The sequence below is a fragment of the Tachysurus vachellii genome, chromosome 10, assembly GCF_030014155.1.
Source record: "Tachysurus vachellii isolate PV-2020 chromosome 10, HZAU_Pvac_v1, whole genome shotgun sequence".
NCBI classification, from domain to species: domain Eukaryota; kingdom Metazoa; phylum Chordata; class Actinopteri; order Siluriformes; family Bagridae; genus Tachysurus; species Tachysurus vachellii.
In genome coordinates, this window is record NC_083469.1 from 11,056,309 (window position 1) to 11,078,929 (window position 22,621).

Sequence of the window (22,621 nt, forward strand, 5' to 3'; positions counted from 1 at the left end):
TTACTTTAATATTTAATGTTTATTTTCACAGTTTTGGCTTCAGATATGTTTTCCTCACACAACCTATATTATATTCATCTTGTACTTGTCAGTGCATAAATCCAGATATGATCAATACACCTAATCAATCTAAAGAACACATCATCAAACTTCTGAACAAGGATATTCATACTAACATTTCAGTGCAAGCAGGTTTCTACATGTTTCATCTGTGGAATTCATGCATTTCACTAAGAATGCACATTTTGTCTTGATGTAGCCTATGATATAGTGAAGACTACCAACCCCAAAACAAACACATCACATGAATGATAATGATATCGTTTTCAGTGAAGAGACATTACATGATGTGTCAATGCTGTTTTTAGTCACAACACACAAAGCTTGTTCAGTCTGTGAGTTCCAGTGTAGTAAGTGCTTATTAGTAATTACTAGTATGTAGATAATCATCGATTTTGCAGTGTTGTGGATAATGGTTAATTGCAGTTGTACACATATTAATTTCCATAAATTAGAAGTACCAAAAATGTGATCTTTTATCTCTTTTTATAAATAGATACAATTGTGTGAACAACAACAAAAAGCACAACTGATACAAACTGTATTAGTAAAAAACTAAAATAGAAATCTCAAGTAACCTGCAATTTATGTGTGTGTTGACCCAATGTTTAGGACTGTATATTCTGTATTGCTGTTCTGTGAACAGCACAAATAGTGGAGCAGTCTGCCTGGTAGTGGAAGAGTATTTAGAAAGGTTAGTCTCTGGGCACCAACTTGCTCACGAACCTTCAGCCTGCACAGATGCATCAGTGGACGAGGAGACACTGTAAAAATTGGTAAATAGGTCAAAGTACAATAACTTAAATGCAGTGGTGTTACATGTACACCAGCTACATATGTAATTACATATGTACACCAGCTACATATGTAATTACATTGGTTATTGTATACAAGAGAATCTATAAATGTGAACAGAAATTAGACACCACTACTTACATGCTTTTTCTTTAATGGCAACCCACTCTTTTTTGCTTCTTAATTGTTCAACGAGTTTGTAACACAGTTGCACATTTCCAACATGATCCAATAGCAAGGTGATAAGAGGTGCAGCCATATTACTCACAGAGGAAATCCACTCACAAAACTGGAAACGGAGATTGGGCACATTAAAATAGGTTTTAAGATTAGTTAAAGCAGATATCAGAATCATTAAATGTATAGACTACTATCTAGAACTAATTAAAAACTTTTTTTGGTGTTTTACTAAATTGCAATTTTCAACAAAATTCATTAACAGTTACGAGTTACGTTCATTAACATATACTCGTGGAATGAAACCCTCTATTTTAAAATAAATTAAGCATCCGATACAAAACCTTTTTTTTAAATAATAAAGATTTAATTAATTATGTGGAAAATAAAATATTTTATTTTAAAATAAAAAATTATGTGGCTAAATGAAATAGCCTCTACTTGATGTTAAGAGGGAGAAGAGAACATCTAATAAATGATTACAAATAATACGTGTCCAGTTGGAGTTATAACTGTAGGGGGAATAATACAAATACCTGTAGATTTCTGGTTGTCGATTCTGTGCAGATTGTTTGGGATGGTAATGTATTTCCTGTCACTGTGTGAGTCCTCTGTCCTGTGTGCACGCTTCTGCATTGGCTAGTAGGTTGCTTGTGCTCTGTATGGTCACACCTGAAACATTCCTGTGCCTTACATCCATTGTCCAATAGAAATTGTAAAATTCCCATGCTATGGGTATACAACAGTGTTCCTGGAAAATCAGTGGGATGAGCTGGTACATGAGCATTAACATCTGCTCCATGTTTCACAAGTGTGTATATAGTCCTAAAGCAGCCCTGTCGTAGTGCAACTAGCAGTGGGCTGAGGGGGTCCAAGTTGGGGTTTGCACCAGCCTTGAGCAACAACTCCACAACTCCTGCATTACTAGCTATGACTGCACAGTACAGAGCTGTGCTGCGGTGGTCATGAAACATGGATGAGCGTTCGTGGGACATCCTTGTGTTCACATCACTGCCTGACTTTATCAAGAATTTGACAACATTTTCCTGGTTGAACTCAGCTGCGAGATGAAGGGGAGTGATGCCACTTTGTCGTATCTTTGCACGACTAGTGACAGGCAGCAGTAAGGACACAATTCTAGGGATATAAATGAAGAAAAATTAACAATTAGCATAGAATGTTAGCATCTACTTATTTATCCAGTGTTGACATACATACCCATTTAAAGGCTTGAATTTAAAGATTATTTGAATACTTTATACTTTGTACAGCTTTAGCACACTTGAGCTATAGGGTTTTGGCAGCTGCATCCTAAGGCAAATGTTTTGTTTTTTTCACCTGTCAAGGCAGGCACTGTTGATATAATGCACTTTGTCAAACCACCTGCTCTCCCACCCTGCCCCCATTACCCAAATGTCTTGCTCCCCCTAAAAGGGTGAAATTATATGGAGTCAGTGTTGGGTTATGTCATACTGCTGACATACACCTGTCATTGACAACAGCTTCTTCTACAGCTGTCTTGAAGCTACTATTTTAAAAGCACATTATTATTAACGTTTATAACAACATATGTATAATACAAAGATATCTGTATTTTGCAGATGATTGTGCTTACTCTTCATGGCCATGTTGGGCAGCAATGTGCAAAGGCAGAAGTCCACTTTTGGAGCCTTTGTTGGCATCTGCATGAAGTCTGAGCAATAAGTCTACGGTTTCTCTATGACCATGTTTACAGGCTTCACTTAGAGCTGTAGTCCCTTCACATGACTGTAGGTTCACACTAGCACCTTGAAAGATAAAAAACAGCTGAGTTATTGACTTTAGTTTTCCAATCAAAATAGAATAGCACATGTCAAACAAGGTAACAAAACACGTAAAATACAGAAAAATGTAATGATGTTTCTGATAAACCTATTACTTCTAACTCCTTACCTATACATATTTGTAAATTGTATACTGATATAGTGACTCATTGTGTAATACACATTTTAATCAAGGGATACAACAAGTAATAGTACAGTAAAAGACTTCCCAGGTGAGCAGAAAGAAGTGGTTTTGCTTATGTTTGGGTACATTTCTGAGCACTCACTTATTAAATTGCACAAGTCATCCACATGAAAGTAGAACATTTTGTAAACACTAAGGACATGCTGTCTGTCTGAGAAGGTATAGTAATTTGCCACAATTCTAACCTAATTATAATTCTAACCTAAAATATAAATATCTATTGAATAATATCAAACTGTATGCTGCATCTTCTTTATCTACTCCTAATTCTACCATTGAATAAAAAATAACCATTGATACAGAGTTTTTAGACATTTCCCTGATATAAGTCCATAAAGTCCACATGTTTATGTGTATATTACAAGCTTTTGCTGCTGATGAGACCCAAGATGGGTTCTGTCTCCTTTTATGTTTTTCACATTAATACATGTGAGAATTTTGAAAACACTGTTATAAAAGAAGTCTTTTGAGCACTGCTTCATAGCCTTAAAGTCAGAGAGATACCATCCACTACCAGTAACCTGATTTCATCTGATGTGAAATGTACTGAGAGGACAATAAATTATTAGGTACTGCTCAGTTAATCTTCTCTATCCATAATGATTTCTGATTAGCTGAGGTGTGATGTATTTATAGTGAAGGCTAGGAATCTTACAGTGCCATTTTCACCCACAACAGCTAATTAAACATTGTAAATAAGCATTGCCAGCTTGGCATATGGCACATTACACCTACACTACAAAGCTACTGAAATATCAGAGTTTGTCATCTATGCCACTAGACCTCCTGTCAGCCTACCAGTGATGATAAAATGTGTTAAACATTTTAAATCCAGAGGTTATGTAGGCCTACCTTTACTAATGAGGTAGTTCACAATTTTTGTGCTGCCATGCCGAGCTGCATCTATAAGTGCAGTGATACCATCAGCATTGGTGGCATCAATGGCAGCTCTTGCCTGAAGAAGAACCTCACAGAGTTGTATGTTCCCCCGTCTCACTGCTTCATGGAGAGCTGTCCAGCCACGATGGCAGCGCTGGTTTACTGAACCTCCAAATGCCAGGATCATCCTCACTATGTCAATGCTCTCGTTTTTACAAGCTGAAAGTACAGATAGAAAACAAATGAAAGGAAAAACTGTTGACTTTGTTATGCTGTAGAAGACTGTGTTTATTTCTCCAGGACAATTCAAAATACTTGAAGAATCTATGCCAAATGACACTGAAGCTTATTTTTTTTACCCATTTGTATTTAGTACATATGTAGAGTAAAACACAACTATTTGTGCTGTACAAAAACCTCAGGTAGTTTAACAACGCTCACACTCTAAACACACACACACACACACACACACACACACACACACACACACACATGAACTATACGTACACAAGAACACAATATGTTGATGATGATTATAAAAAATAAAGCAGTCTGTACCTTTATAAAGTGGTGTCTCTTTGTTTTTATTGCTGATATCTGGGTCTGCACCTGCCTCCAGAAGACACTTCACACACTCCAGGTGCTTTCCATCAGTTGCAATTAGAAGTGCAGTCTGCTCTTTGAGAGTGCGCTTATCTACTGAAGTAGGCTTAACTGTGTTAAGCATGCACCACATAAACACAAATACAAGTTTGTTATACTGTCATGGAGGACACCCAGTAATATTAATAATGCAACAAAGTATTGCTATTCTACACCTATGTCTTAACCTAACCTTAACCTCAGCAACCAAAAAGAAAACCATTTGGTTCATTTTTAAATTGTATTTATTTATTTATTTTAATTAAAAGTATTAAAGGTATTTTAATTGCTTTTTAAAGCATTTTTTCCTCTGGGACCTGCCAAATGTCTCAGTAGTTCATAACAGTCACATATTCCTACCATTGAGGGGACATGCATGAAAACATGCCTCCCACCCACAGAACACTATTCTTAGATTAAAATCATCTATTTTGCATTGCAGATGATAAGGACAATGACAAAACAGTCGTTCAACTTGCTGAGCAAGTTTATCTTTCCATGTAAAATTCTGCAGAAACAATTACAGCAGTAAACTCTATTCCGCTGCAATCTCAGGCTGCTTTTGCTTTCAGTAAACTACAGTATGAGGCAAAAAAAGGCAGAATCCTAACATTTTGGTAAATGAATCCTAAAATTCTATACAATTGTAAACATCCAGAACATGCGTTTACCTTTAAGTAGAGCTTTTACACAGTCAGCTTGCCCATAATACGCTGCTTCATGAAGGGCAGTCCAGTCGTGCACTGCACTATAGGTTTGGATGCATGATATGGATGTTGCTAGTTCAGTCACTGTCTGCACATCACCTCTCCTAATTGCCAACATCATGGGCTCCCTGGAAAATGTATATAATTTGATCGTTGATGGCATCATTATATTACACATGCAAATTACATAGAAAGTTCTTTGGTATAGTGGGTTAACAATACTTCAAAAAATCCTGCATAAATAAATCTGACATCTACGCATGTCTCTGAAGTGATCAGGAGTAAATTGCTGTTATTTATCATAACTGAAACCACACGACTATATTGGAAAATGGATATCGTACATGATTTATGGAAATAAGGCCAGCTGGAATAACCATCTGCATTAGACAATAACCACAAACAAAGGACTCACTGTGGTGGGGCTGCTGTGACGTCACCGAAGTCCTCGCACCGCGCTCCGCTGTCAAAACGCCGCCGGTGACTTTTCACACCACTGGAACGGAACAACGAAAGATATTCCGCATAACTAAACCGAGTCATGTTCACATAAAACAAGCGACAGGGATCGAGAGTGCGAGAGAGAAAGAAGAGCCAGAGACGGAGAGATAGAGAGTGCTTGGGCTCAGCTGTTGCCGGAGGTAATTTTAGGCATTGACATGTGGGGGAGGCCGCTGAGGTTTACCATGTATGAGCAGCTCACACTATCAAAATGACATCATGTAGTGGGCGTGCTTTGTCCTTCTGTTTTGGTTTTCGTGTTGTCCCAGCACAGGCTTGCTGATCATGCCATCACCACAATACAGTGATAAACTTTTCAGATAATACATTTATATTTACTGTATTTACCAGACAACCTTATGCATTGTCCAAAATGACTTACAATTTCTTTCAATTAATTTATTTCAACTGAGGGCCTTGCTCAGGCTCCCTCAGCCTGGTGACCCTGGTATTCGAACTCATGACCTTCCGATGAGTAGTGCAATGTCTTAAGCACTATTCTACCACATCCCTGTAATACATCAAGAATCCCTGGAGTGTTCCTTCTCCAGATTGACTTCCATTTACCTCTGCACTCATTCAGCTGTGTAGTGAATGAATGGTATTAATGGTATTAATGACACCCAGCTTACACCCAGGCTTCCAACGAATTCACTACAATAGTCAAAAGAAAACATGATCACCCCAAAGCACTTATCATACCAAGGAAGTGAAAATAAAACATGATTTTTTTTAACACAAAGAAATCATTATGTTTACACTACCAGGGCTTTTCTTTTGAGCTTAATGTTAATACAGCAGAGAACTGGGAGAGAATGTCAAGTATATTAATACAATTAGAGCTGAACTCAGGGCTTTATGCTTTAATGCTATTGACTCTAAGCCTATTATTATTTTATTTTTTTTATTATTATTACTAAGCATTATTATTACTATTATTATTATTAATTTATACAACACAGTACATTGCTATTTGTTAATTTTAGTTTTAGAAGCAAAGTCCTAACAACCTAACAATAACACACACACATGTAGATAGATAGATAGATAGATAGATAGATAGATAGATAGATAGATAGATAGATAGATAGATAGATAGATAGGTAAATAGATAGATAGATAGATAGATAGATAGATAGATAGATAGACTGCAGATTGACTTCCATTTACCTCTGCAGGCACTCAGCTGTGTAGATTACACCCAGGCTTCCAACGAATTCATTACAATAGTCAAAAGAAAACATGATCATCACAAAGCAATTATCATACCAAGGAAGTGAAAATAAAACATGATTTTTTTAACACAAAGAAATCATTATGTTTACACTACCAGGGCTGTATTTTCTTCTGAGCTTAATGTTAATACAGCGGGTTCGCTGTTGAAAATTTGATATTTCAAAATTCTTTAATTAAAGAGGTTTGTATTTTTGGTCATCTTTCTATAAAAAATGGAATCCTGACTGAGATTACTGATCTGCTCTAAGCACTATCACAAAGATACATATGCAAATAAGTACAACAAACATGTAGGCTCTTCAATACAGTTAAAGAAAATAGAAAATCTGTGTAATTGACAGTTCCAGTTCCTGTCTTTTGCTTTAAGCAAGCTGAATGTTATTTTAGGAAGTAGGCCAACAGGCTGTGATAGGACTGATAACAGATTGGACTTCCCATAATTAGTCTCCTGAAGATAGACCACAAATGTCAAGAGGGTTCTGGCATTTTTCCATCTACAGTGTAGTTCAGAAATACTATCATAAATCATAATAGACTATATTTTAGGTGCAGTGAAAGTGATGTAACTGTTATATTGTTTAGAGCTTGGATCTTCTTGTAGCATAAAAAGCAATATCAATCTAAAAATCCTACGGCGCTATTATTAGCATTTCCATGTTGTACTAGTGGGAACGCTGTGCTATTTGTAAATGCCACACACCTTCTTACAAACGCATCTGGTGGCTGTTTGTGTAGATGAATGAATGCAATCAAAAATATCAATCGGGAATTTTTGTAATAAATCATCTAAGCATATTATCCCTCATATTTAATTTGTAGTATTCATGCTTTGGTTTGGTCACCTCTTATTGCACTTCATGCATACGATACAGAGTGTACCAAACTTTGTAGTTGATATGAGAAATAATAGCAATAAAATTGAACACATAATTCTGTGTTAGACTATAAAACAAGTAACACCATGTATATCCCTTAAAGCCTGAAGCACAATACTTAAATGATAATACTTACATATGAAAGAAAACCTTCAGAAATCTCTGTAATTTGTCTCATCCAGTACATCTGGCTTAGTGTGCATCTGAGAAACCAGTTTTCACTCCCTATTTGAGCTAAAAGGCCAAGCTGCTCTGCATGAGCTAGAAATACCTTTTAAGGACATGCTCAGCATTGCTTAAGCTCATTTGCCTCTGTACTACCACCCGTGCACTTAACTGTGTAAAACTAAATAGACAGGCAAAGCTAAACAATGTGGTTACTATTAGATGAAGTGAAAAAGGCATGGCCACTGGTGTTCGGCTCTTTTGTTTGAAGCAGTATGTGATCAGTCAAGATCCAGGTTAAAACATTCCAGTAGCCATTAGTTATGTTGTAAGTTTAAATGTGTGTAAAAGTATATTGGAAATGTTGGGTTTGCTCCTAACATCCACAGTCCCTGGCTCTGGATTAACCAGTTACTGAAGATGTACAAACAAATGTACCACTGATGTATTGAGGATGGTCCTCAGTCCAAACAATATTTGGAAAGTGGTGGACCATTTAAACTTGTGCATGACGTAAATGGTAGGTGGCTGACAAATTGCTAATCTAAAAACTACAGTGCGTAAAAATTGCAGTACAGTAGAGTAACATGACTTAAGGAACCTTAAAGGTATTCGGAAAAATACATGAGTGTGTTGCATTTAAAAAGCACATTTTAAAGACGGCGTGTATAGATGTCTGATGCTTTTCAGAGCAGAAGACTATAAAGAGAAAGCCTTTGGGGCGGTTGCCGTGACAACGGGAAAACGCTCCCCGTCTTCCTTGTCCGCGGTCTCTTAGCAACAAGGCAACACAAGTTAAGACGGACACAAAACCCGGAAGAAATCGAAACAAGTTTAAATGCTATATTTAGCCTACTAATTTAGCAATTAAAAGCAGACTGACCGTTTCGTCAATAATGGATACACTCTGTCTCCCATCGTTGAATAAGGACGACCCGCGTTTTGCACTGAAAGTGGAAAACAAGCTGAAAAATATCTTTGTAACGCAGTTAGAGGACCACGGGTATGATTTTATGTGTCTTATTATTAAGTGAATTGTATACAAGGTAGAAAATACATGCAGATCATTTGAGTAATATATTCTTCTTTATAGCAGAGAACTGGGAGAGAATGTCAAGCACATCCCTGTCATAACAGAGGTGTGTACATTAATACAATTAGAGCTGAACTCGGGGAATCAGGCAGGTTCAGTTATGTGCTGTGTTTATGCTTTTATACTATTGCCTCTAGGGCTATTATTATTTTAATTTTATTATTATTACTAAGCATTAGAAGACATGTGATCAAATATTCATGCTTATGGAATAGATAGAATGTAGATAGAAGTGCCCCAGACTAATAGGCAGGTTACAGAAAACAATGACATATGAATTCCCAATATGCTAATATGTAAAAGACTGCATTTGCATGTTTTTATTTAATTTTATTATCAAAATTTATACAACACTGTACATTAATTAATTAATTTTAGCTTTAGCTTTAGCTTTAGCCAAGTCCTAACAACCTAACAATAACACACACAAACACACACACACACAGATAGATACATAAATAGGAATATCAACCTTAAATTAAAATGGCATCTATGGCTTGAAGAGCTTGAGTAAGAAAACATAGAGGATGCTATTGGCATTGAATTTAGTGCTGCAGTAGTGTGCAGGCCCATCCATGGAGTAACCCTGGACCTGCTGTAATTGTGATTGTAGGTAACACAGTTACTGAAGCTGAAGGAAGGAAGGAAGGAAGGAAGGAAGGAAGGAAGAATTATTGAATTAAATTTTGGGAAGAAAATTGAGCATTTTATTTAGATTATCAGGTAGCCATCATGTGTCCTGTGAATATGCATCTAGATTTTTTTCCTGATGGCCTTTGAGATTACAGAAATTTCTAATCTGCTCTCCAGTGGTATTTAGTTAATAACAATAAATTATGGAGAAGTCAAGACTGCAAATATGGTCTCTCCCTATCATATAAATAATGTGAGCATAAAAATTTATTGATATTTCTGAGCTCTTACTTGAATCTATCATGTTCTGCATGGCTTGGCTCTACAGCGTCTAACCTTGCTTGCTAATGTGTAGTCATCTAATAGAATTCTGAAAACGAGTGTCAACACTCTTCAAAGGACACTAGTGGTGAAGACACAGGTGCAGCTGGATGAAGTAAACAGGCTGTTAATGCGGAAACGACTTGAGGTCAATGATCGCATGCAGGCTCTGGAACAGAGAAGGGCAGTACTTCTGGAAAAACAGGAAGATGTAAGGAACCAAGGATGTGTCTTTGTCCTTTGGTGTATTGTTTAGTTCATCTGGTGACAATTCTGATGTAATATGATATTAATTAAATCAATAAATATTTGATGGTAGTTGAGTTTAAATAATATCAAAAGCCAAAAATATCCTAAAATCTACATTAGCTGAGTTGTGGAACCTTGAACCCCTGTTTCTTTACACAGATAAAAGAGAGGGCAATAAAATTTGAAAAATTTGTGGGGGAAAATGAAGTCAAGCGTCAGCGTGCTCTGAAGAAATATCAAAAAGAGAAAAAAGAGAATGAGCTAAGGGAAGTGGAGAAATCCAATCTATATAAAGAACTTGAGCAGCTTCAGATCAGGTAAGGAATTTGTGAAAAGACAGAAATAATCCTTGGCTACTGTTATCTCATCTACTTTTACTTGTGTTTTTACTTTTCTCCACAGACATCAGCAACTAAAAGAACGGGTTGATAAATATAAGATTTATGAAAAGTATATGATGAAGATTCTAGATTTACTACCAGAAGGTAAAAAATTTATATAGGCTATAGGCTATAACATTACCAGGTTTATATCCAAAAGTAATTTGTGTAGAACACTGAACCCGCTTTAGCTTTTTGTTTATTAAGGAGGATTTGCATTGCATGTCCTTATGTGCAGCTTATTCGGAACACGGTTCAGATTCTTTAGTGATGCCCATCATCAAGCGCCATGAGACATTGTCCGCCACTCAGCAGGACTTGTTGCAACATCTCACAGGTCTGGAAGAGGAACTACAACAGGGCCAATGCAACCTGGATTCACTTAAACTGGAGCACAGTACAAACAGACTCGTACGTGGCATACATATATCAAAATATCACAAGTGTAATTTGTGATAATGGTTACTACATGTAGTTTGGTATAGCACACAATTTGATGGTCTTAGCCAAGATTAAACCGATTTTATTTTTGGAACTAGATGTCCAATAAGGAATTGGCAAAACTGCAAACACAGTGGGCTAAAATAAGAGAGAAGAATAAACAAATGGAGATGAGCCTGTATAATCAACATGATCAGTCCCGAAATCAGGTCTGATATATAATTTCACAACCTGTAACACACACAGGCTTAGCAGATGTAGATCAAGATTTATGTTCCCCCTTATAATGTCTTACCAGAATGTCTAAAGCTTTGTTTCTTGTGTGTGGGTAGATTGAGGAGATTGGGTGTATTTTGCTAGCAGTGAAAAATATTGCACAGCAATGCCACCTGCAACACTATGGACCTTTACATCAGATGGACTCCCTGAACATGATGGACATGATAAAGGTATCCTAAATGTCAGAAATAGTCAGATTATTTGTGTCGCACAGAACACAGTGAGCACATGATTCTGCTCATAATTATTTCTGCAGGAGTTCATTGTGGAGACGGTGGATACAGAGAGGAGAGCGTTGCAGATAACAGACTCTGGTTCAGAATGGATGAAAAGTAGCAGATGCAGAGGAAGAAAATGAACAGCCCTGAATGTAAACAGCTCCCATAAAGTTAACCTAAAGAGCAGTAGAAAAAACAGTGAAAATGAACTGCTGAGTTCCTCCAAGACAATGTAATAAAACACTGATACAGTGACTGACAATAAGAGACTTAAACAAAAGAATTTCCCACCTTGCAGCATCAAAAATGCAGCATCAATACATTGCTTTTTTGGACAGTAAACTTTAAGCAAATAAAGGAATGTAAAAAAAAAACACTTTACACAGAGTTTGGAGAATTTATTATGCGTTATGTTCGTGTCAGACTGTCCTTATCATTAATCGCATACTGTTGCCCTTTTCTAACAAACATAATAAATATGCAATTTTTATTTTATACATTTTTAAATAGTTTTCCATTTTCTTTCAGTAGGAATATTATTCAAATATAAACTTAAGATTAGAATCGAACTGCATTAGCTTTTCGCTCAAGTGCCTGAATGAGTTTATGGCGCCCCCTGCAGAACGTAAAGAGCAAAACACTTTTGCTTTCTCTTTTTAAAAAACCCGTTCGGTCCCTTTAAGAAAGACGTGCGCTCGCGCATCCGGCGGTGGCAAAAAAAAGCTTTGCAAAATATTCAAGTACGTCGCTCAATAACGAGCTCGTGAGAGCGCGTGCAGGTGTTTCCGCGTTATGATGGAAGAAGCTACCGTATGTTTTGCGTTGAGATTTAGATAAAGTATTTCATTGTCCTTTTGGGAATCGGTTTTCATCGCATCTCGGACTGCGCACCGTATCATGTAAGTGTTTAAACGTCTAGCGAGAGACAGCAATGAAACCAAGAAACAAAATCCGGTGTGAACAAAACCGCTCGTGCATCATGTGTTGTTTTAGTTTCAGATGGACACGCCCAAATTAATCTCAATCAAGGAGGCGATGGAGTCACTAGAAGAGTCAGAAGCTGAAAAACATCAGGTATAACGTGTCCTTTGTGTAATAATCCTGTTATAACGCATGTTTCTACACCAAAACATACTCAACCGTTCGTGTTCCGTACAGGACACATGGCAGCAGTTTGAGTTTATCCGCAGAGTTAAAGGAGATGGGAATTGTTTTTACAGGGCTCTCTGCTTTACACTTGTAGAAAGCTTGCTACACTGTGAAAGCGCCATACAAAGGTACATGCACATAATTGCTACAGTAAATGTTCTGGATTAAAGCAATAACCTTCATATGGTTTAAGGAATTGTGTTGCATGTCTCAGATTTCGGGACAAGCTGCTAAGAAGTCACCAAGTGCTCCTAACGGCAGGATTTGATGAAAATGCTTTTAAAGGTTTACTCAACACTGTAAGTACATGAAGCACCAGGAGCTCAAACACACAGATGAACAACACACCCTGGTACAAACAGAATAACTCAAATGTGTATGGTTTAATTTATTATTATTATTATTATTATTTTACAAGTTTCACAGTGTACTGGAGCGACTCGAAACAGATGATTGTGAAGAGACTCTGTTAAGCCTTTTTAATGACCAGGCTACCTCAGACAGCATGGTGCAGTACTTGAGGCTGCTCACTTCAGCACACCTACAGAGCCATGCTGATTTCTTCCAGCACTTTGTGGAGGCTCCAAATTTAAAAGTTTACTGTGCTCACGTGAGTTTTATTACTAAAACATTTAGTTATTAGATGAGGTCTTGTTTTGATTCACTTTTGTTGTCTTAGGAAGTAGAAGCCATGGCGATGGAATGTGATCATGTGGAGATCCTGGCTTTATCTGAGGAGCTGGACATTAGTCTGTGTATTATATCAATGGAGGGCAGTGATGGCCACCTTACATGCCACACCATTCCTGAGGGATCTCAGCCTTCCCTGTATCTTCTCTATAAGACATCTCACTATGATATTCTTTACAAGCACAGTGAACACTGCAAATAATGCTTGGACCAAACAGAATGGAACCAGTTTTTGGATGATCCACATCTCCTGCGAAGTGCATATTTCATCAAAAATAATGCAAAGGACCAATAACAGTTTTCAAACATTTGTATATAATTAGGTTTTACCCCACTGACCATGAACAAGAAACTGTTCAGTTTTGGAGATAATGTTTTAGTACAAAAGCAGTACAGTACAAGACAGTTCATGTATCACTAATGGAACAAAAGTGATCTGTAAATGGCCTTGGATATTTTGTATGAATGTTAATTATATAAATCACCAGTATAGGCATCACTACATTTGCTGTGGTTTTCCTTTCTGTTTCTTTTGTTTATCTTTCTGTTTTTGTTTGTGCACACTAATCAGAGCCGTTTCATCACCCAAAGGTATCTGGGGCAGCTGAAGTTTGCCCATCTGAGTAGGGTATTTAGTTTTCATGTGGGCTTTAAAGATTGGCTGACCGAGCAGGTGCTTCAGGTGTTTCTTTAAGCCTTTCACAAGTTTCTGTTGCCCTCTGTCATTCTCATCATCCCGGTCTCCTCCTGTAAGATATAAATCATATTATTACCTGGTAAGAGGAACGTCTTTAAAGCACGATCAATACAGCACCATCACTGCAGAATACCTTTACAGATGAACAATACTTACCCAAAAGCAAGTCATCGTCAAGGTCTATGTCCATTTCCTCTGCCGCCTGCCTGAACCAGGAATTGTGATGCTGCTTACGGCAGTTGAAATATTCAATCTTTTCTATTTTTCTTGCCACATTGACACGTTCCTGTAGAAATGAACAGTGGTTACCTACAAATCAAATCCATTATATTGCCACAGAAGTTTCCTAAGGTAAGTAATCCTAAAATAGCATCCCAATTTTTTTTAATATATGTAATTTCTCCCTCCTTCATCTACCAAATAAAACAGATTTGATGATACCACTTTCCTATGAAGCCCTACAAAGATAGGTGCGTTACCTTAATGGCAACCATGCATTTGTTCTGAACAGGAAACATAGGAAGGTCCTCATCCTTGCCCAGTGTCCTATAGATTTTCTTATAATTCATCATATCATCTGGACCAATCAGGAGCAAACTGAGACCCTCTTTGGCAGCACGAGCTGTACGTCCACTCCGATGGACATATGTCTCAGACGTTCGTGGGACCTTTTCCAGAATGACACAAATGGTTAAGCAGTCTACAAATGCAAATTAGTGAAAGATAGGAAACGTCCATTTCAGATGACAGGTTACCTGATAGTGAATGACATGCTGGACATCTGGAATGTCAAGTCCTCGAGCAGCAACATCCGTTGTGAGAAGGACACCGCTATTTTAAATAATAAAGAATTATAACTATCACTCAAAATTTAATCTTGGAATCTTAATCATAATCATTTTATTTATGTCCAGGGTACTGTAAGGAAGTAAAGGACATTTAATCAGGTATTAAAACAGCCTTTGTGTAGGCATTCTACCCAGAGCTAATCATGAATCAACTGAAGTACTGAAAACAGAACATATATGAATAAAAGGAAATGATTTTCACAGTTCGCTCACCTTTCCCTTTCCGCAAACCGCTCCAGGTTTTTCAACCGCTGTTTCTGGTGCATATTAGCATGCAGTGGCAGTGGTTCCAAATCCAAAATAGTTAGTAATGAATTAAGCCTCTTGATGCAGTCAATGCTGTTTGCGAACACCATAGTGCGCCCAAGGTACTGCCGAAGGAAGTAGTAGAGATAAAAATCTTTCTCATCCTTGTCACAGTGGATCCTGGTTTCAGTCAGTGTCTCCACTGTGGCTTCCTTCCGAGTGAGATCAATCACTTTTGGCTTGCCTTTGATCCCTACTTTCTCCATGAGCACCTCCAGCTTGCTGCGCTGCTCCACTTTCTTTCCTTTCTTGTTCAGCACTCTGGCAGGGAGGCTGTGGATCATGGTTAGTGTAGCGGAGAACACAAAGGTCTGTCTCTTCGGGTTGAACTGGGAAGTGCTGAGCATCTCCAGCAGGTTCTCAAGCTCAGCAAAATGACCCTTTTCAACCATGCGGTCAGCTTCATCAATAACCAGGCACCTGAGGAGAACAGTTTTGCACATGTTATATTTCTATCCAATTGAATGTAATAGTTTCAAAGTTTAATAAGCGTCACTGGCTCTACCATGTAAATTAGCAGGTAGAAAGCTAAACTTCATCCTATGCTACAGGATGAAGTTAATGAAGTGAAAAGTAAAATACATTAGCACCTCACAGCATTACCTGAGCTGCCTTAGGTTGTGCAGATGAGGATGTTTATCCTGAATCATCTCCCACAGGCGCCCTGGTGTGGCGATAACAATCTCTGGCCTGCGCTTCAACATCCTGTCTTGTTTCTGTGGTGCCATCCCACCTACCAGAAGAGCAGTTCTAATACCTGTTTGAAGGTAACATAATCAGTACAGTCCCTGCACATGAAATAAACCATTTTAACAGCTCACACTAAAATATCACAGACCTGTAAACTGTGCTATGGCATCAATATGATGCTTGACTTGCACTGCTAGTTCTCTGGTTGGGGTAAGAACAAGTCCAAGTAAAGGCTGTTTCCTGCCATCATCTTTTTCTTCTGTCTTTGTATTAAAGCTCATGATCTGGATCCCTTCCTCATTTCCTGGTGTATCATCATTTTGACTTTGATGGTCATCAACAGAACCACAGTCGTCGTCTTCCTCATCTTGAGCGTCCACACTACCTTTATCTGCTGTGTCTTTTGTGTCTCTGACTGAAGGCAAATAAATGCTCTTCTCTTCCACAGGATCAGATTCCACATCTGCATCTTTACTGTCAATGGTTTTCTTCCATTCTAATATTCTGTGGATCATCGGAATTCCAAAAGACAAAGTCTTTCCACTCCCTGCAGAGCAATGACAGAAGAATACAGTTTAAGTTCATAGTGGACAGCACTAAAGGTGTCGTTTTGATTCTGGCTCAGTCAGATAAGGTGCAAATTCTAAATTCTAGGGCTTTTACGGAACACTGAATCACAGTAAAGTACCTAGGCCTAATAGTATTCAGTTGATCTGTTCAATAATAATTGTTCTCTAAAATTGTAACTGGTAAATGGTAAATGGAAAGGCACTATACATTTATCACAGATCAAAAAAAATTATACATTATTTTGAAATGCAATCTACAGTCACAGATCATGTTCCTCAACAATAGACTATGCTCCATTTATAAATCCCTCAAAACTTTCTTTTCTCTTTACACCTGAATGCAATGAAAGCTAAAAATAATGTCTAATATGTACATTACCCGTCTCTGCTGCACCCAGAATATCTAGGTGATCTCTAATGGCAGGAGGAAGAGCAAGAGCTTGAATCGGTGTAGGTGCAGAAAATCCAAGTGTGCTCAGTGCCTTTAGCACAGGATCAGGCACATACAAGTCTTTCCATGCTGATACATCAGTTTCCTGCCCTGCTGTTTTTGAGAGGGCTGTATCTGTCCAGTTCTTGGCTTTTCTTTTAAATGCAACCTGTACCTCGTTAGGAGTGTCTACATGGGCATCAGTCTCTGTTAGTTCTGCAGTTTTCTGATTCTTTTTCTTCTTCTTCTTCTTCTTTACTTTCTTGGTATTTTGTTTTGTCTCTGTTGCGAACTCAGTGTAATTATCAGAGTCTTCTTGTGTCTGGTCCTCTATGTCTTCGAAATCATCATCTCTGAGCACATCATCGTTCTCATGGTTCTTCTTTTTCTTTTTCCGCTTCCGAGCTGGACTGTCTTCAGATGACATTATCACTTTTTCCTGAGATTCTTCCAAATTATGGTCTACGGCTTCGGTTTCAATGGCTTTTCTCTTATTCTTTCGTTTCTTGCTGGCTGTTGTGTTTTGTAACAGCCCGGCTACGGCTGCAGTCTTTTTAGAGTGAACCATGGAATAATCTGAGAGTTCTTCAAAACACATCACTTCTCCCAGGGTCTCAGTGGCGAAAATGCTGGGATCGAGATCCACAGCTTTCCAATTGCCCTTCACAAGGATCCCTCTTTTAGATACCCCAAAGTGCTTCTTCGGCTTCATATTTTTGGTCTTCATCTTTCTTTATCTAAAGAAAGAAAGAAAGAAAGAAAGAAAGAAAGAAAAAACAGCTATATAGAAGAGGGGGGAAAATCAATAAATATATTGATATATAATATAATAATATATATAATTAATAATTAATTATAATTTAAAAATAATTAGAATAAATATTCTTCTAATTATTTAATCAGAATATTTAATTATTAAATAATTATAATAAAATAAAAACTGCTGGTGTTGATATTTGATACTTAACTACAGTCTTAAATACAGAATTAAACTCTAAAAGTATAAACACTATGTTATACTCCAGTGTTAGCTTCTTAGCTACCTACCATATATTTATATATGCTAATGCTAATTTACACAATACCTAATCGTGCGCTTTAACTAGTGAACACCAGCTAAATACCTTACACAAGGTAGTATTCCTTATTCCGTAAATTCCTTATGGCTTAAAAACAATACTCACCGAATGTTCACCTTTGTAAGAGGTTGTAATTTATATAAATTGTTCCTCGTGCGCATGTACTACACGAGGGCGCTACCATTACTGTGGCGATGGCGACAGGGACGGACAGGGTTGCCAGATCCTTCGACGAAAATCCACCTCTCATAATTCCTCCCAAAGTTTTATAAATATTACATATACACGTACGAGTTTTTGCCAGTCAAAAATCGCTCTCATAACATTATCACATTTATTTCTCTACCATTCGCACAAAAAAGCTTCTGTTAAAAGCCTTTTTCAGGGAATGGACTTTTATTACAAAAAAAGAGCGATTTCATTCGAGAAAAAGAAGCATGCTTTGTTTTTAAACCTTTCATATAGAACATGGGTGTGAAGGTCAGATGTCCACAAAACGTGAGCTAATAATGTACTTGTCTCAAGGTGGGGGCCCATAATTTAGCATGATTAGTTTGAGGAAGTTTTTGTTTGTTTGTTAATAGAAAAACAAATGAATAGATTATAATTGCTATAAATATATAGTATGCTCTACAATGTATACACTGATAAAAGGTGCAGTTTAATTTTTCACTTAAATTTCAGGTAACATTTCTATGCAGGTTTGGATTAGAATTTAAAAGAAAACTTGTCATGAACGCTAATGTAATTTAATCATTCTTGTAGATTACAAAGATTTCGATGACTGCCTAATCACAGCTACATAAAACACCATGTAAAAGAGTCGATGTGTTAGTGCTGGCTTTATAAAAGAACCAATGTTGTATTCTGGGGGTAATATTCTGTTATAACGCAGAACAAAAATCTGCAGCAGCAAATATATATATATATATTAGGGATGAGCGAGTACAGCATTATCTGTATCTGTATCTGTTAACCATATGAATTATCTGTATATGTATCTGTACTCGGGGTGGGTGGGGCCTAACCAGGAGGTAGGCGGGGCTTGTCTTGAAATGGGCGGGGCTTTAACCGGTATGTTATTTTAAGCATGCAATTGATATGGGTTGATCAGAAATTGTTATATTTATTGCTGATTAGAAAAATATTTACAGGACAGCATCAGGATTGAGCTTCAGATCAATGGTTTTGATCACGATAGCAAACGAACTATATTACAGAACAAATTTTGCAACAATGAAAACAAAACAATGCAGTGCAATTATGAAGTAAAATGTAATGAACAACATAACTTTCTTTTTTAACTTTTAATTTTTTATGATCAGTGTGATTTTTGTTATTTTTTTGGTTCTTTTTTATTTTTTTATTTCCACACCAGGTGTGTGTGTGGCTTAATAATTCATTTGTAATATTTATAACACTAGCTTACTACCTTTATGTTTTTATGAAATACAGCAAAAACGTGTCAGACACTCAGTGTCTGGTTACTGGTTAGAGACAGCTGAAGGTTTAAAAAAGAAAAAAAAAATCTCCGACAGGCAGAGACGCAATGCGAGTCGCATTCTACCAAGCAAGCACCACGTCTGACACAATCAGCTACCCAATGATGATTTTCATTCAATCCGAGCACAGATATTGACTCGTATTACCCGTATAATACTCGTACTCGGCAGAAGTGCTTTATCCGTACCGGCTACTCGTTTCAGCCGAGTATATATATATATATATATATATATGATAGTTGAATAAAACACTTAATTTGACTGACAGTATAAATGGTTTATTTTTTAGATGGGTCAATTACCCTGCCCATAAACAACAGACTGTTGGTTGCTTCATGGTAAATAAAAAAGAAGAAAGGCCTGTTCACGGTGAAGGATTCTGGCATGGAGTATGGTGTGATGCCCACACTTGTGGCTGCTACTGCTGTGGTGCCTTTCTCATCCACCTCAATCACTGCTTTGTGCAGAACCTGAACACAAATCGAGAGGAAACATGGGAGTCATGCCTGACTTGAAAAAAAATTTCACTAAGCAATTTGTCTATTAATATAATTATTATTAACATGTGGTCTTAACTCCAGTTTGATTATTGCAAGTGGGACATCTGAACACTTGTTTTTGATCATGGTATATTTTAACAACAATTGGGGGAATAAAAATTGAAGCCTCAATGAAAACGTATATTTTGTGAGCAACAATCTAGCCATTTAACTAACATTAATGAACAAGAGTGTACTTTTCAATGTTTTTTCTCAAATTAGTGAACTACACGCATTGCATTTTAGATTGAACTAGGTTGTGTGTGTTGATCGATAAAAATAAATACTACTCTAAACTCTTCTGCAGTATTGTGGTAATATTTTCTGTATTACTGATTTCTGAGCAGCCATTTTTGACATGATAAACATGGGGTTGAGGAGACCTTCCTGAATTTCTGTTTTTTCCTAATAAGAGGTCAGAATGTATGAGTTATGAGCTAAGAAATAAGAGAGCATTGCTTTATTCTTTCCAGCTCCCTCACCCTATTCAAACATAAAGCCCCAAAGCTTTAACTTTCACCATAAAACCATCTAGTAGATTGCTAACTAGCCAAGATAAGTCTCTGCCATAGCTCAACATAACTGCATAGCTACTACATAAATATATAATTCATTAATATGATACTGAATGCCATGTTACTATTTAATTAAACATTAAAGGTTACAGAAAGTTGCTATATTACAAAGGTAATTGCCCACTGACCTGGGAGACCTTCAGACCAGGCTCCTGGCTTATGCCTTTGAAGTTAGCAGTATCCTTGAAGACATTTTGAATGCCCAGTGCTGGAAGAATGGTGTGTAGAGCATAGGACTGTTCCATTGTAAATTTTGGCAGAGAGACTTCCAGTTTCCTTGAATTGACAGGGGAATATTGTCAAGTCAAGGAAGTGTTCTGACTTATAATACATCTCAGTAAACGCAACAGAAAAGCTCATGAGAATGTTTGAAGCATGTGATTTTCATTGTTGCACTGAAACTTACTTCTGCTTCAAATTCTTGATCCAGCTAAGAAATCTGTCTGCATTTATCTCATCATCTATTGTAGTGTAATCAACATGGAGGTCAGGTAGGACTATGAGCATAGCTGCACCACCCAAATAAGGGAGACGCAACACTTTTGCCCTAAGTTCATCATCATTGGCAACATAGAATTTGTCCAAAATAAACATCATGGGAACCTGGACAATGTTGTACTTGTCTACATAAAAGCGGCCATTTTCAGTGCTGTTCGGATTAAAAGGATACGTCCAGGCACCTGGATATAGACAAGAATTGTCTTATTTAGCCATATTCAGAATACATAGCAGAATAAATAACACCAATTATATTTAACAGATATCACCCACCCTGAAAGAAAATAGTATTTATCAGCATCATCCTAGTGAAAGGATCAATTTTCGTCACCATCTCCTTCACTTTACCACCGGTTTTCTCCCTCACATGCTTATTAATGATCTCCTTACTTTTTTCAGTTTTTTTAAAGTCCACATTCTCAATATCAGCATTGAAGAATAACTTGATCTGATCACCAAAAGCTTTCTCTATTTGAAAATGCAGGTCCACAAAGAGTGCTGTTCCCTGTTCTAGCTTCAGTGCTCCAGCTTGGCTGATGTTCTCCTGCAGGTGCTGGAAGAGCTGTGGGATGAGGTCCAGCTGTCCAGCCTGTTCCAACGTCTCGAGATTCAGTCCTGACAGGATTTCACTGCGAGTGGAGTTCCTGGCAGCCAAAGAAAGTGCAGCAAATGATGTAGAAACACTCAGTGGTGAGAAGAAAATGTTTTCATCATGACGGCTTGCTATATTAAGATAAAGGTTCATGGCAAAGTCCATGTTTTTAAATGTGAGATCAGTGACGTTAGGAGCATGGTGTTCTGGAGATTGGAGGGAAGGCATGATCAAGGATGCACAGATCAGAAGGGAATACACAGCAAGCTCCATGATGTTGTCTTAGTTGATGTTCAACCTTGAGAGAAGAATAGCAGTTCTCTAAATTAGCAGAAAATGACCAGTTTCAAATATTTGTCACCCCACCGCATTGCTTTCATACCAAAGTGGATTTTAATTACTAATTCATTAAAATTCTAAAATATATATATGACAAGGCACAAAAACATTATACTAGATAGAAATGGATATATATATATCACACACACACACATACACACATATAAAATCGTTCTGAAATCAAAAGTTAAATAAAATCTATCAACAGCCCAAAAACACAGAGAGGATTTTTTTTTTTTTAAACTTACCAACAGACATCAGTCTCTGGATGGTCTGTTCCTTGTGTTTGGGGAACCAAAGTGCAAGTGTACACTGGGGATTATCTATTAACAATTGGGTGTTCAAACTCCAAAAATAAACGTAATCTATAACAAATCTAATGATAGGAGTTATGATTTAAAACAAAACAAACTAAAAAACAAATACTTTTTAGTCATTTCATTAGTGGTGTGTCTGAGTT

The 22,621-nt window shown here is 37.2% G+C and overlaps 5 protein-coding genes across 7 annotated transcripts; 2 read left to right on the forward strand and 3 right to left on the reverse strand.

The window, feature by feature from the left end:
- Positions 1-13: 13 nt before the first annotated feature.
- asb2b (ankyrin repeat and SOCS box containing 2b) lies at positions 14-8,161 on the reverse strand. Of its 2 annotated transcripts, XM_060879639.1 has the most exons (9): positions 8,016-8,161; positions 5,683-5,763; positions 5,232-5,395; positions 4,477-4,632; positions 3,892-4,137; positions 2,648-2,819; positions 1,569-2,169; positions 997-1,144; positions 14-824 (listed from the first exon to the last, which is right to left on the reverse strand). In XM_060879639.1, exons 3-9 carry the CDS (start codon positions 5,386-5,388, stop codon positions 646-648), a joined length of 1,659 nt encoding a protein of 552 aa, XP_060735622.1. In that variant the 5' UTR covers positions 5,389-5,395; positions 5,683-5,763; positions 8,016-8,161; the 3' UTR covers positions 14-645. The 2 variants fall into 2 exon arrangements, with proteins under 2 accessions (XP_060735622.1, XP_060735621.1); XM_060879638.1 differs by lacking the exon at positions 8,016-8,161 and having other exon boundaries at positions 5,683-6,448.
- A 706-nt stretch (positions 8,162-8,867) lies between these two features.
- Positions 8,868-11,943, forward strand: si:ch1073-416d2.4 (coiled-coil domain-containing protein 42 homolog). The gene is made up of 9 exons (XM_060879629.1): positions 8,868-9,047; positions 9,138-9,183; positions 10,126-10,302; positions 10,500-10,657; positions 10,743-10,825; positions 10,959-11,131; positions 11,260-11,370; positions 11,494-11,610; positions 11,697-11,943. The coding sequence occupies exons 1-9, from the start codon at positions 8,941-8,943 to the stop codon at positions 11,796-11,798; spliced, it is 1,074 nt and encodes a 357-aa protein (XP_060735612.1). The 5' UTR covers positions 8,868-8,940; the 3' UTR covers positions 11,799-11,943.
- A 413-nt stretch (positions 11,944-12,356) lies between these two features.
- On the forward strand, positions 12,357-13,999 carry LOC132852294 (ubiquitin thioesterase OTUB2-like). The gene is made up of 6 exons (XM_060879402.1): positions 12,357-12,557; positions 12,652-12,732; positions 12,817-12,935; positions 13,022-13,106; positions 13,226-13,417; positions 13,487-13,999. Exons 2-6 carry the CDS (start codon positions 12,658-12,660, stop codon positions 13,697-13,699), a joined length of 684 nt encoding a protein of 227 aa, XP_060735385.1. The 5' UTR covers positions 12,357-12,557; positions 12,652-12,657; the 3' UTR covers positions 13,700-13,999.
- Positions 13,794-19,728, reverse strand: ddx24 (DEAD (Asp-Glu-Ala-Asp) box helicase 24). Of its 2 annotated transcripts, none has more exons than XM_060879400.1 (9): positions 18,222-19,728; positions 16,987-17,774; positions 16,187-16,585; positions 15,952-16,105; positions 15,256-15,768; positions 14,950-15,025; positions 14,674-14,862; positions 14,351-14,480; positions 13,794-14,244 (listed from the first exon to the last, which is right to left on the reverse strand). In XM_060879400.1, the coding sequence occupies exons 2-9, from the start codon at positions 17,762-17,764 to the stop codon at positions 13,997-13,999; spliced, it is 2,487 nt and encodes an 828-aa protein (XP_060735383.1). In that variant the 5' UTR covers positions 17,765-17,774; positions 18,222-19,728; the 3' UTR covers positions 13,794-13,996. The 2 variants fall into 2 exon arrangements, with proteins under 2 accessions (XP_060735383.1, XP_060735382.1); XM_060879399.1 differs by having other exon boundaries at positions 16,987-17,817.
- A 146-nt stretch (positions 19,729-19,874) lies between these two features.
- Positions 19,875-22,537, reverse strand: serpina10b (serpin peptidase inhibitor, clade A (alpha-1 antiproteinase, antitrypsin), member 10b). The gene is made up of 5 exons (XM_060879401.1): positions 22,410-22,537; positions 21,504-22,120; positions 21,139-21,412; positions 20,861-21,008; positions 19,875-20,088 (listed from the first exon to the last, which is right to left on the reverse strand). The coding sequence occupies exons 2-5, from the start codon at positions 22,093-22,095 to the stop codon at positions 19,897-19,899; spliced, it is 1,206 nt and encodes a 401-aa protein (XP_060735384.1). The 5' UTR covers positions 22,096-22,120; positions 22,410-22,537; the 3' UTR covers positions 19,875-19,896.
- Positions 22,538-22,621: the final 84 nt, after the last annotated feature.

Excerpts from the sequence above, each read along its gene's own strand:
- asb2b (XM_060879638.1), bottom strand. The coding sequence starts at position 5,810 with ATGACTCGGTTTAGTTATGCGGAATATCTTTCGTTGTTCCGTTCCAGT. Across the intron at positions 5,396-5,682 it reads GTCACAGCAGCCCCACCACA|GGAGCCCATGATGTTGGCAA; the intron begins GTGAGTCCTTTG and ends TACATTTTCCAG. Across the intron at positions 4,633-5,231 it reads TGTAAAAGCTCTACTTAAAG|TTAAGCCTACTTCAGTAGAT; the intron begins GTAAACGCATGT and ends TGCTTAACACAG.
- si:ch1073-416d2.4 (XM_060879629.1), top strand. The coding sequence starts at position 8,941 with ATGGATACACTCTGTCTCCCATCGTTGAATAAGGACGACCCGCGTTTT. Across the intron at positions 10,303-10,499 it reads TTCTGGAAAAACAGGAAGAT|ATAAAAGAGAGGGCAATAAA; the intron begins GTAAGGAACCAA and ends TTCTTTACACAG. Across the intron at positions 10,826-10,958 it reads TCTAGATTTACTACCAGAAG|CTTATTCGGAACACGGTTCA; the intron begins GTAAAAAATTTA and ends CCTTATGTGCAG.
- LOC132852294 (XM_060879402.1), top strand. The coding sequence starts at position 12,658 with ATGGACACGCCCAAATTAATCTCAATCAAGGAGGCGATGGAGTCACTA. Across the intron at positions 12,936-13,021 it reads TGTGAAAGCGCCATACAAAG|ATTTCGGGACAAGCTGCTAA; the intron begins GTACATGCACAT and ends TGCATGTCTCAG. Across the intron at positions 13,418-13,486 it reads TAAAAGTTTACTGTGCTCAC|GAAGTAGAAGCCATGGCGAT; the intron begins GTGAGTTTTATT and ends TTGTTGTCTTAG.
- ddx24 (XM_060879400.1), bottom strand. The coding sequence starts at position 17,764 with ATGAAGACCAAAAATATGAAGCCGAAGAAGCACTTTGGGGTATCTAAA. Across the intron at positions 16,586-16,986 it reads TCTGGGTGCAGCAGAGACGG|GGAGTGGAAAGACTTTGTCT; the intron begins GTAATGTACATA and ends ATTGCTCTGCAG. Across the intron at positions 14,245-14,350 it reads TGACGATGACTTGCTTTTGG|GAGGAGACCGGGATGATGAG; the intron begins GTAAGTATTGTT and ends TATATCTTACAG.
- serpina10b (XM_060879401.1), bottom strand. The coding sequence starts at position 22,095 with ATGGAGCTTGCTGTGTATTCCCTTCTGATCTGTGCATCCTTGATCATG. Across the intron at positions 21,009-21,138 it reads ATCAAGAATTTGAAGCAGAA|GAAACTGGAAGTCTCTCTGC; the intron begins GTAAGTTTCAGT and ends TGTCAATTCAAG. Across the intron at positions 20,089-20,860 it reads CTGGTCTGAAGGTCTCCCAG|GTTCTGCACAAAGCAGTGAT; the intron begins GTCAGTGGGCAA and ends ATTTGTGTTCAG.